This window comes from Engystomops pustulosus, chromosome 4 (genome assembly GCF_040894005.1).
Source record: "Engystomops pustulosus chromosome 4, aEngPut4.maternal, whole genome shotgun sequence".
Taxonomy (NCBI): domain Eukaryota; kingdom Metazoa; phylum Chordata; class Amphibia; order Anura; family Leptodactylidae; genus Engystomops; species Engystomops pustulosus.
Genome location: NC_092414.1, coordinates 77519623 through 77533182, shown reverse-complemented (window position 1 = coordinate 77533182; position 13560 = coordinate 77519623). Strand labels below are relative to the sequence as shown.

Here is a 13560-nt window from a genome sequence, read left to right as displayed (position 1 = left end):
ATTTTTGATGTGTTTTTCCCCAGTGGCATGAGTTGGGCAAAATACTTTTGTCACTTCAATGGCATATTTGATAAATTGCAATACAACTGTTTCTCTGCACTACTCACTTTGTATTACATTTGAGCCAGCACCTTAGGGGTTAAAATACTCATACAAGCCTACATACATTCTTTGAGGGGTGCCCTTTCCAAAATGGGTTCACTACTTGGGCTTTCTATTGTACTGGTACCTCGGGGGTACCCCCCATTACCAATCTAGTGAAAACGAAGCTTGAAAACCTAAATTGTGCTTCTTTCTTCCTGACCCCTGCCGTGTGCCCAGCCTGTAAATTATTGGCACATGTGTGGTATTGCCGTACTCAGGACAACCCCCAGAATGATTTTTGGGGTGTTTGTCCAAAGTGGCATGGGTTGGGCACAGTATATGAGGCACAAAAATGACTTTTTTGAGATAAAAACACAATTTTTACTCTGCACCATTTACTTTGCATTCAATTTTGACCAGCGTGTTGGGGGTTAAAATGATCATACAAGCCTACATACATTCTTTGAGGGGTGCCCTTTCCAAAATGGGTTCACTACTTGGGAGTTTCTATTGTACTGGTACCTCGGGGGTACCCCCCATTACCAATCTAGTGAAAACGAAGCTTGAAAACCTAAATTGTGCTTCTTTCTTACTGACCCCTGCCGTGTGCCCAGCCTGTAAATTATTGGCACATGTGTGGTATTGCCGTACTCAGGACAACCCCCAGAATGATTTTTGGGGTGTTTGTCTAAAGTGGCATGGGTTGGGCACAGTATATGAGGCACAAAAATGACTTTTTTGAGATAAAAACGCAATTTTTACTCTGCACCATTTACTTTGCATTCAATTTTGACCAGCGTGTTGGGGGTTAAAATGATCATACAAGCCTACATACATTCTTTGAGGGGTGCCCTTTCCAAAATGGGTTCACTACTTGGGAGTTTCTATTGTACTGGTACCTCGGGGGTACCCCCCATTACCAATCTAGTGAAAACGAAGCTTGAAAACCTAAATTGTGCTTCTTTCTTCCTGACCCCTGCCGTGTGCCCAGCCTGTAAATTATTGGCACATGTGGGGTATTGCCGTACTCGGGACAACCCGCAGAATGATTTTTGGGGTGTTTGTCTGAAGTGGCATGGGTTGGGCACAGTATATGAGGCACTAAAATGACATTTTTGAGATAAAAGCGCAATTTTTACTCTGCACCATTTACTTTGCATTCAATTTTGACCAGCGTGTCGGGGGTTAAAATGCTCACCACAACCACCGATAAATTCTTTGAGGGGTCTAGTTTCCGTAATGGTATCATTTATTGGGGGTTTCTATTGCACTGGCACCTCACGGGCCCTGCCAACATGACATGGCACTCCAAATCCAAACGTGTGAAAACGGAGATGGAAAATCAAAATTTCACTCCTTCCGTTCTCATCCCTTCTGTGTGCCCAGCCTGTAAATTATTGGCACATGTGTGGTATTGCCGTACTCGGGACAACCCGCAGAATGATTTTTGGGGTGTTTGTCTGAAGTGGCATGGGTTGGGCACAGTATATGAGGCACTAAAATGACATTTTTGAGATAAAAACGCAATTTTCACTCTGCACCATTTACTTTGCATTCAATTTTGACCAGCGTGTCGGGGGTTAAAATGCTCACCACAACCACCGATAAATTCTTTGAGGGGTCTAGTTTCCGTAATGGTATCATTTATTGGGGGTTTCTATTGCACTGGCACCTCACGGGCCCTGCCAACATGACATGGCACTCCAAATCCAAACGTGTGAAAACGGAGCTGGAAAATCAAAATTTCACTCCTTCCATTCTCATCCCTTCTGTGTGCCCAGCCTGTAAATTATTGGCACATGTGTGGTATTGCCGTACTCGGGACAACCCGCAGAATGATTTTTGGGGTGTTTGTCTGAAGTGGCATGGGTTGGGCACAGTATATGAGGCACTAAAATGACATTTTTGAGATAAAAACACAATTTTTACTCTGCACCATTTACTTTGCATTCAATTTTGACCAGCGTGTCGGGGGTTAAAATGCTCACCACAACCACCGATAAATTCTTTGAGGGGTCTAGTTTCCGTAATGGTATCATTTATTGGGGGTTTCTATTGCACTGGCACCTCACGGGCCCTGCCAACATGACATGGCACTCCAAATCCAAACGTGTGAAAACGGAGCTGGAAAATCAAAATTTCACTCCTTCCATTCTCATCCCTTCTGTGTGCCCAGCCTGTAAATTATTGGCACATGTGTGGTATTGCCGTACTCGGGACAACCCGCAGAATGATTTTTGGGGTGTTTGTCTAAAGTGGCATGGGTTGGGCACAGTATATGAGGCACTAAAATGACATTTTTGAGATAAAAACGCAATTTTTACTCTGCACCATTTACTTTGCATAAAATTTTGACCAGCGTGTCGGGGGTTAAAATGCTCACCACAACCACCGATAAATTCTTTGAGGGGTCTAGTTTCCGAAATGGTGACATTTTGGGGGGTTTTCTATTGTACTTTTACTTCAGGGGCTCTTCAATTACACTGTGGCACCACAAAATATTTGCAGCCAAATTGGCTTTCCAAATTCCCAGTATCGCTAACTCTGTTCTGGACATCGCTGTGCGGGGAAACAGCAGCTGACATCCACATGTCTGGTATCGCCGTACTCGGAAGAAGCAGGGCAAGAAATTAGGAATATATATTTACCTCAAATTCCTTCTGAATGTATCCATTTTAGGGCTAAATTGGAAAGATTGAAATCCAAAATTGAAATTTCAAAATTTCCACTCCATTTTCATATGCTTCCGGAAAAATAATTAAAGGGTTAACAGACTTCTTAAATGCTGATTTGAATAGGTTGAGATGTTAGGTTCATAAAATGGTGTTACTTGTGGGGGTATATAGTACATAAGCCTTTATAGGGCACTTCCAAACTGAATTGATCACCAAAAAGTTCGCATTTTTCAAATTTCAAGAAAATCTGAGAAGTTGCTACTAAAACTTCAAACCTTCTCACATCCATAAAAAAAATGGAAACTTAAAACAAATAATGGATATAAAAAGAAGACCAATGGCAAAAGGTTTCGGCGTGGAGTAGCCGCGTTACTCCACCTACCAGGTAATCTTCAGCGCGTAGCTGCGCGCCCTCATCTGAGTCCCCCGGCTACTGCGCATGCGCAGTAGTTCTGGCCCGAAGATTACCTGGTAGGCGGAGTAATGTGGCTACTGGGGCGTGGAGTAGCCGCGACTAGTAGCCTCATGTCCGGCTACTCCACGCCCCAGTAGCCACATAAAAAAATTAGCATATACATGTAATAAAGTTTTCTAAAAAAGGGCTATCCTCACGTCCCATCCATCCACCTACCACCCCTTCTACCTTTATAGGTAGAATTGGGGTGGTAGGTGCCCTTTAAGGAATCTCATTCTCACTAAACACAGGTTGCAGAAGCCCATTACAACTATTTTGCGAAGATGTTTCTTTCTGCCTTTTCTGTGCATTTGCATTACAGTTTTAACTTGACTTGCACCCTGACAGAATCCTTTTCTGAGTCCCAGGTTTATTTTGGTTTGGAAGCATTTAAAAAATACATGTGACTTGTCTGTGCTCCTCACTCACTTCTCAGCTCTCAGCCCCCACCTGTGTGCTCCTGTACAGCTCCTCCCTTATGCTCCTTCACTCTTTTTACACAAGGACAGAGCTGACAGCCTGGTGAGCTGACATCAGTGGGGGAGGAAGGAGTTGTACAGGAGCAGAAAGTTGGGAGCTGAGAGCTGAGGAGTGATTGAGCAGCACAGATAAGTCACAGTTTTTTTATGCTGCTAAACCAATAAAAACAAACCTGGACTCCGAACATGATTTTGTTAAGGTGCAATATAAGTTAAAACATACAAAACATATATTTTAATGCAAAGGCTGAGAGAAAGCAGAAAGGAATCTTTGCAATGCACCTGTAATGGTCTTCCAGTCTTTAGTGAAAATGAGATCCTTGGTGACAGGTTCCCTTTATAATGGCTACATAGCTACAACAAAGCCTGCAAAACACACACCAGACAAATCTAAAAGTTATTGGGATGTGCAAAAGTAATTATCTACAATAAGGCAAAATCTTTAAGAGGTTAATGTCACCCATATACATATATACATATAGTTAGTTTTATTTTTCTGAATATGTAGTGTTGTTTTGTTAAAGCTTTTCACTGTTATATTCTTATTTTCCATTCAGAAAGCCAACAATCCCTCTGCAAAGCACAAGGGGGATTTGCAAATGTTGGAACAGTTTTCATCTGGAACTCATTTCTTTCTGTCGGTGCCTGCAGATGTAGCATTTACTGAGCAGTTCATCTGGTTAGGCAGAACAAAGAAGAATACCCGGATTGCAGTCAGCGCCGTCTCTCACCTGATACACCTTAGCCCACTAGAGAAGATAACTTTCAGCATTGTATTTTCCCTGTTACAGGAACATAGGCCACAGTGGACATTTTTCCCTCCACTCCTCCCATGAAATGTCCGATAAGGAAAATTTGGCCTGAACTGTCAGCGTCTTGGTATGTGAAACTCAGCTGTTAATGTATTCTTTCTCTCCTCTAAATAATTTATCATGACCTTAAAATGTTATATACAGTAACATTTTCTTCCATGCATTGAATCAAAAGTGCATTCTTTGCATGTACAAACTGTGTTTTTTTTGCCAAAGATTACGCTTGTTAGAAGTGAGAGGACTCTTAGAGATTTTCAGTATTCTTGCCATTCAGGAAAATGAATGTATATTTTTCTGCCTGTAACCGGAAGTAATACTCAGTTTTTGGCAATGCTTACTAATAAAGTTAACCTTTTATAGACTTAGCCCTAAATATGTACCACACTGTGTTAGATTCCTATACAGCTATGTTATTAGTGTTATACCATACAGAAAATAATTCTTGCATAATTCTTATATGATTGCAGATTAAGAGGATTTTATAGTTCAGATCATTTTGAAGGGGTTTTTAGGTAAATGGAAAGTGAATAAACAAATTTCAATATGACCAACATGACTACCCACTGCTATTCTTGTCTATCCTTTGTGCATTGGTGAGTAAGGCTAAGTTCACATCTGTGTTCAGCAGGTTCCATTACACATTCTGTTACTAGCGCAGCAATCTGTTTTTTTTTTCTGCTATTAATAACGGACATGTAACAGAAGAAAACGGAAAGTCTATGGGCGATGGAAGACCTCCCATTTACCTTTTTTTAGTTTGCTTAACAGTCTCTAAATGGAGAGTGTAATAGAAAACCACAGGTGTGAACTGGTCTGGCAATATTTCACCAATGTCAGCTATTAAATAACCTCTATGACATATCAGTACATTTTGTATTACATCACCAAATTTATTGTGTAAAATAATTTTAGAATAATTTTTGTTGGAAAAAATCAGAAATAGAATGGAATGGCCATTTCTGTGGCCATTACCCAAATGAAACTGCTGTAAGGTTCCATAAAGATAGCAATATGCTTGCTACATTATTATCACATATAAATAATCGAAGTAAGCATATATATTAATTGTCTTCCTTCTAGATACCACTTTAGAGGGTAACCATATATGGCTATTTTACGAAAAGGTAAGTAATTACTATTTGTATGACTAAATCCTCTAAAGCTATAACAGTATTTGTTTTTGTACATATCTAGTACATGAGTCTGTTTGACAATTTGTAATATGTATCTGCAGAGCTGTATGGAAATATTATCTGAATTGCAATTCCTAAAAACGTAGGTATAAAAATGTCCTTTAGTAGTAGTTTGCTTCCTATCACCTGCCTAGGACTCATGCACCCTATCAGTAACCTGATGATGAGTGGTGCCCCACAGCATGGGTGGGAGGGAGGAAGGATACTGAATCTCTAGATACAAAAGCTAGAGGTCACCTGTGCTTGAGATGTTATATTCTGAATATCTGTTGGAAGTTAAAGGCGTTGGCCACTTTACCTCATGTTTTTTGTAATATACATCTATTAAAACTTCTGCTTTGATTTCTTAAAATGTACCGTGAAGCCTCCTGTTTTTTATCTCATCAGGTGTCATTACCGTCCATAAAATGGCTGCTGATGTATGGTCATGGGATCTGTCCATGACCAATCACCCTTGCAGGACCTTCAAGGGTTTGTCCATGATTATTATATATATGTGTGTGGGGTCTTTAAAAGCAAAAAAGAACTTATAGGGGCACATTTACTCCGTCCACGGAGCTCCCCGAAAGTGCATTGTCTGACCGGAATTGCACTATGCCGGGCTTCACTAAGCTTGTGCGCCCGATATCCTGCATGTGTCGCTTCCCCGCACAGGTCCGCCGGAGTTCACCTTCTTCTTCCTGGTGCATGTAAGTGCATTATCTTGCGATACAATTTGAATCTTAAATCCTGTGCTCAGTCCGAATCAGTCAGATCGTCCGATGGCCCGTGCCCCAATTTCTGTCGTATGAAAGCCAGCGCAGTTGCGCCACAATCTGGTCGCGTGTGACACAATCACAAGTAAAATACCTGTCACTGCGTCTCCCCTCTTCTATTCACTTGCAGCTTTCATTCTCAGCTTCTGTTTTTATACAGAGGCCAGTGGCAACACACGTCTACAGCTTCTGTTTACAAGCTTCACCACTGGCCTCTGCATGTAAACAGAAGCTGTAGACATGCATTGGCACTGGCATCTGTATAAAATCAGAGGGTGGCAGTGACGGGCGCCAGTGATGGAGAACAAGGAGAGAGGTAAGTAAACGTCCTTTTAACATTTAAAAATAACCTTCCCATAAATTAAAAAAATAAGTATTCCCAGACAACCCCTTAAAGAGGACCTGTCACTACGGAAAACCCACAGACCAAATGTGCCCCCCATAATCCTCCCCCTTTCTCCCTAGCCATTTTAAAAAAAAAATTTTTGTGTGGAGTAAATTGATTTAAAACGATCCGACCTCTTACCAAATAAGAGATCGGATCGTTTATCTGGTGTGCTTGCAGTCGGCGTTATTCATTAGGGGGCGTGCTGACACACCTTCAGCACGCCCCTGCCTTCGGACACATTGTACGAGAAGCCGGCAGGCAATGTGAATAAGCCAGGTTACGGCTGCACATTCTACAATGTGACCACTGGCAGGGGCGTGCTGGGGGTATGTCGGCACGCCCCCTAATGAATAACGCTGACTGCAAGCACACCAGATACACGATCCGACCTCTTATTTGGTAAGAGGTCGGATCGTTTTAAATCAATTTACTTCACATAAATTAAGAAAAAAAAACGGCTAGGGAGAAAGGGGCTGGGGGGAGGATTATGGGGGGCACATTTGGTCTGTGGGTTTTCCGCGGTCACAGGTCCTCTTTAAAGCTTGTATTCATGAATGCTATCATACGGTCCTAGAAGGGCAATTGTTCATGGGCAGTTACAATCACATGACCTTCTATTTGCATCCATTTTATGGACAGAAATGGCAGCTGACAATGTCAAATACATTTCTGAACCACTTGCTCTTTAATTTGCACACTGTGAGCATGCACAATAGTGCTATATGGGGGCAATTTGTACGGCTGGCTCAAGGCCCCATATAAGATGTCATTCACAACACCTTTGTATATCATATCCTCAAGATAGGTCATCTGTATGTGATCAGTGGGTCTGACTCCACACCGCTCGGCAGTTCTAGTTACCTTTTCTAAGACAAAAGGTTTGTTTTCGTGTTGGAGCAAGGGTATTGCAGCCTGGCTACCTTTCAAATAAATGGCGCTGGCATTTCTTCTACAAAATGGACAGATCCTTCTGCTTCTAGCTCCATCCACCGTATAGATGATCAGTGTAACAATGCCTGATTAAGTACTACAAAGTACTACATATGATGTATTCCAAGCAGGTACCTGAAAAACAAGAAACTGACATTGCTAAATATATATTTAGATGTCAGGGCCAATGATTCTAAAAGAAATGAAATCACAAGAAATTAAGCATGAAATTTAGAGGTTGTAGAGTTATAAGGATGCTATGGAAGTTATTGACATGATGTATTGACATGATGGTCTTTATATAAAAAATGTAGCTTTTTGTTCATAAATACCAGTTACATGACTACTGTATATAAATAAATGCTTATTTTCTGTTCAACAATGAATGTGAATTATTGTTCATGGAAAAAAGATTTCCCTTAAAATAGGACCAAGTGCCTCTTTAGGAGAACAAATTAATATAAGACACTGATTTATTTCCGGGGAAACACTGTAATTATCTGTTACAGATTTTATATTTTTTTGTTTCAGTCAATCACATATTGCTGTTTCTGCTTGTGTTGACGTTTTGTGCAATATGGTATAGTACAATCTATAAGGCACCTGTCCTGAAGGAAAATGAAGGTACGTACAAAATTATATCTTGTTTGTCAAACAAAAACATCATTTTCCTAATGGTTTCTAAGAAAACACCAGTTCATACCATTGTTCACTGTGGAGTAATGGCTGTTTTCTGCATGACCTATAAATGAGCTTACATAAATGTGTATTGTAGATGTTGCTTTGGAAGTTGAAGAGGACGAGGAGGAAGATGTCATTCCTGTTGTTATTTGTGCTGCTGCAGGCCGCTTGGGTGCCACCATAGCTGCCATCAATAGCATCTACAGCAACACTAATGCCAATGTGCTATTTTATATTATTGGTCTGAAAAACTCCTTGATTCATATCAGGTAATAAGACATAATTTGAAATATCATCAGTATTACATTCTTTATCATTTATGCAATCCCCTGTATAGGAATATTCAGTTGGGTAATGCTATTTTTCAGAAAATGGATTGAAGAAACACAGTTGTCTGAAATACAGTATAAAATTGTGGAGTTTAACCCCATGGTTCTTAAAGGAAAAATTCACCCTGATGCAGCCATCCCAGAGCTTCTTCAACCAGTAAGTACTAAAGTTTATAAACAGATGATCATTTATAGATCTGATCACTTTGAAACATGTAATGATAAAAACAAGCTATTTCATCTTGGAATATGGTAACTCTACTTTCTGAATATGATTATGTTTACAATTTCTGATACAAATTTTGAACAATGTATCCTAAGGCCCTGTTCACACAGTGCGTTTTGATTCCGTTTTGCGCCGTACTCCAAAGTCTTATCCTGTGATCCTATGTTGAGCTGCGTTTTCATTGTGTTTAGCAAACCTGACTGAAACATAATGTTACCTCAGCATGTGATCACGGTTGGAGCCTTTGGATTGGATCTCAAAACGCACCATGTGAATGCATCCTCAGCAAACCATATAAATAGAATGTTTGAATAGGGTTATAAGAACCACACTTCAATTTCAATTTGTGCCGAAAACTGCTGTAAATCCTGCAAGTTCCCCACTAGGCTTGTTCATTGCTATGGTGACACAGCAGGACGGTCTGTTAGATCATCACTGTGAGCCTGAGAGGGAGGAGCTGTAAATGAGGGCTCATGGGAGTAATAGTATCCTTTGCTGGACATCTTGGAGATAATTCCTTCTACTTTAGAATGTCCATAAAATTTTGTGAATCATAAAAGCATACTATTTAAGTTCCATTTTGTAATTAATGACATTAAGTTTTGTTGTATGCATTTATTTATAGCATTGTGGTTAGTATGACTTTAATATTCCCAGAATGCCCCTTTAAAGAAAATCTACCAGTGATTCTGACTGGTATCAAGTATTGGTAAAGCAATATGTTTATTATGAGCACAGCTTCTGTAATTAATCTAAAACATGTACATGCCCTCTGGGCTCTGTTTGCTACATGCCCCCCATTTGTAACACGCTCCCTGCTCCTCTGGCCCCTCACCCCCACTCTATCTGTCATAAATATTGCACCAGCACAGTGCTAATACTCCCTGCTGCCAGGATATTACAGCACGAAGAAGGAAGGGGAAGAGCCGGGAAGGAAGGTGGGGGAGTATTACAATGGCTTTGAGGGAGATGGGAAGGACCTTTACGCTCCATTTGCAAATGTGAATACTTTAGTAGATTTCCTTTAAATAATTTCCTCATGTATACACAAGTACAGCAATACTGCAATATATCTTACATATAAGATAAAAAAAAGTATAAAGATATCATATAAGATAAAAAAAAGTATAAAGATATCATATGTATCAATAACTATAAAGCCTTTTAGGTATGTATTTTGGTACATCTGTAGCAGTAGCAGACTATATACAGTACATTATATCATGCTAATTGTTTTATTACATGTTAAGCTCAATCTTTATATCTTTATTTCCTCTACTACGCCCCCCAAAACAGCTGAATTTTGTAAGGTTTTATCTGCCATTACTTGCCTCCGAACATGAGAAAGTAGTCTATTTGGATGATGATGTCATTGTTTTAGGTAGGTCACTTGTTTTTTGTTTAATTTTTTTTCAATTCTTTTTTCCTTTTGCCTGATTTTTCATTGCAAATCTGAAGTCATCTCAGTGTACACAGTGTTTACATGTTATTTACCATTTATTCTATTGAGGGAACATTTTACTCCTGGCAATGTTGGTTGCATTTCTCTCTTGGCTTGTGGGTGGGGAAATTTTGCAGTGTGATGCTGAGCTCAGACTCCCTGTCCCTAGCTTCCCATGATGCTCTGCAGCAGAGCACAGATGAAAATTTGATTGATTTTAAGCCTTGCATAGATCATAACATAATAAGGTTTCCATAACCATATAGTAAAAAAAAAAAAAAAAATCCCCACAGTAAAAACAGTGTTGCCTCACAAAAAAAGAAGACGTTCTGTATCCACTTTTGAATACAGAAGACTTGGAGCATGGGTGGAACAAAACCAAGACAAAATCTGTAAGAGGGTCCCAGCTACCGTGTATTGTTTATGTCTAGCATGCTTTATATATATATATATATAGGGTGATAATGGTCAGAAATGAATGTTTCTAGGAATATCTGTTCCCAATTATTGTCCTGTTCATCAGCCCATGCAAAGGGTCCATATCCTAGCCCTGTGTTACTGCACCCTGATCTAAGGTCTCAACTACTTTTCTTTATTGTAGTCTACATTTGCTGTTTCCTCTGATACTGTAAATGCTCACAAATACTATTATACTTTGACACCTTATTTTTTTCACAGGAGATATCCAGGAACTTTATAACACTAAAATATCAACAGGACACATTGCCGCATTTTCTGATGATTGTGACTTGCCATCACTCCAAGAAGTTATCCAAAGAGTAGGGATACAGGTGTGAAAGATAAGGCATCATATAGGTCTCATGGGGCTAATACAATGTGGGCACATGCACACATATTGGTTAAGGTGCAGTTAAAGGGGTTAGCCACTATCACACATTTTTACCAAGGTAAGTATAAGATCCTATTAGGGTCACCTATATAGTACTTACCCTGGTAAAGTTTTTATAAAGCTCCATGGAACCAGCGGGTTATATGACCCACCAGCAGTAGGACTTCCTATGACCTCCAAGGTCCTGTTGCCCTCTGGCAGACAGAGGGGGCTGTGCAGTTATTAATCGCTTTCATAGCAGTAATTGGAAAGACATGTGGATGTCCATGTCTGGAACCCAGCATGGAAAAGGAAGTCACAGTCACAGGAAGTCCCAAGCCCAAGCGGTTCAGGTAACCCGATGGTGCCACATGGCTTAACAGAAACTTTACCAGGGTAAGTACTATAAAGGTGTCCCTATTAGGGTCTTATACACACCTTGGTAAAGTTTTGTAATAGTGGTCAACCCCATTAAAAGAACTTATGAATATTCTGTTTCCTATTGAAACCGTATATATGCCCCTTCTGTCCATGTAATAATCTATCATCTGTTCTGAAATTCTACACATATTGGGGTACATTTACTTATGCGTCCCTTGCACAATCCGAGCTGTGCATTGCCCGACGATCATGGACTCCAGCGCGATTCACTAAGATCGTGCGCCCGATTTCCCGCTTGTGTCGCTTCCCCGCTCAGGTCCGCCAGAGTTCACCATCTTCTTCCCGGTGCATGGCTTGCGACACAAATTCAAATGTTAAATCCCGCGTTCATTCCGAATTTGTCGGATCATCCGACGGCCCATCCCAAAATCCGATCATGTGCGCCACAATCCCCTTCTAAATGCGGCGCAAAACCGTAATCGTCGAAATATCCGTTTGTGTGTTCCGCGGACCCTTAGTAAAAGAGCCCCATTATGTTACCCTTAGGCTTATTGTAATTGACCATGTGGCCCAGGAGAGCATACAACCACATATGCTGATTGTATGTTCCGAAGATTGTGCAGCCGTAGCAACAGCCCCCAATTGTTTGCGTGCACGGGGCCTTACGCTTATTTATATCCTTCTCTTGCAGAACACTTATATGGGTTTCCTTGACTATAGAAAGAAAACGATTCAGAAACTTGGAATCAGCCCAAGTACATGTTCTTTCAACCCTGGTGTATTTGTAGCAAACATGACTGAGTGGAGACAGCAGCACATTACAAAAAAACTGGAGAAATGGATGAAGAAAAACGTGGAGTAAGTTATTTAATCCATTTGTCAAGTTGGAAATTTAACATTTCTGAAATGTGGTTTTGTAAAATAAGATACTATACTTAGAGAATCTCGAAGAGAAAGTGTGGAAAGTACTGCTATTGTTTATGCTGCATTCACAAGAACATACGAAAACGGCCATATATATGGGTCCAAATATTGACACATGATACTTTGCTTTAATTTTCAGAGAGAATCTTTACAGCAGTACCATTGGTGGCGGAGTAAGTACTCCCCCAATGCTGATTGTTTTCCATGAAAAATATTCTGTTATTGCTCCAGCCTGGCACATACGCCACCTAGGTAAATATTCCTCTCTATTTCTCATACATTTTATATCATTACTATTTATTTATATCACTAAAATAATCCAAGACACTGAATAAATTGCAATTATATAACAGAGAGTGCCAAGATACATGTAAATATTCATAATATGAATTGCATTCGCCACTTTTCTGTCAGACTTTGCATGTTCTTTTAGGCGCAAACTGAATAAACAGGTTTTTAAAGGGGTTGTTCGATTGTTAATAAAATTCTGGAGCTGGGCTGAGGAGTGATTTAAAAAAAAAAACCTGTACTCACCTCCTCCGTTGTTCCAGGTGTTCCGTGCTGGCGTCTCAAAGTCCATGCCCCTCTTTGTTTTAAATACCTCCCCAGCCCGGCTCCTACATTTTAAAAGCAATCGGACAAGCCCTTTAATAAGTGCCTCTCTTTGTGAGACACTTATTTCTGCACTGAAATTGTCGCCAAATTTATCATGCAAAGTCTAACAGAAATGTGCCGTTTGCACTGTTTTCAGTAAAGGCCATTGTGTAAATCATTTTCTGCTTCAGGTTTTTTGTAACCCACTATGCATGCACTGTAAATCACTGTGTTTTCCTGGTTATAGGCAGTTTTCAAAATTTCCTGTTTGAGTCAATGTTATACAGTAAAATAGAAGAGACTAAGTGGGATATTTATCAGGGCAAGGCCTGGCGTAGAGAAAAACGCTGCGCAGGACCCTGCCGGCTACATGCAGAGGCTGAAA

At 40.2% G+C, this 13560-nt stretch overlaps 1 protein-coding gene across 1 annotated transcript in view; it reads left to right on the top strand.

The window, feature by feature from the left end:
• Positions 1–13560, top strand: part of GLT8D2 (glycosyltransferase 8 domain containing 2) — a 28391-nt gene that overhangs the window by 14385 nt on the left and 446 nt on the right. The window contains exons 2-10 of the mRNA XM_072146435.1: positions 4250–4571; positions 5585–5628; positions 8302–8394; positions 8546–8720; positions 8820–8937; positions 10303–10387; positions 11126–11238; positions 12349–12515; positions 12721–12833. Of these exons, the coding sequence (XP_072002536.1) occupies positions 5610–5628; positions 8302–8394; positions 8546–8720; positions 8820–8937; positions 10303–10387; positions 11126–11238; positions 12349–12515; positions 12721–12833 (883 nt within the window). The 5' untranslated portion in view covers positions 4250–4571; positions 5585–5609. The remainder of the gene's footprint in view (positions 1–4249; positions 4572–5584; positions 5629–8301; positions 8395–8545; positions 8721–8819; positions 8938–10302; positions 10388–11125; positions 11239–12348; positions 12516–12720; positions 12834–13560) is intronic.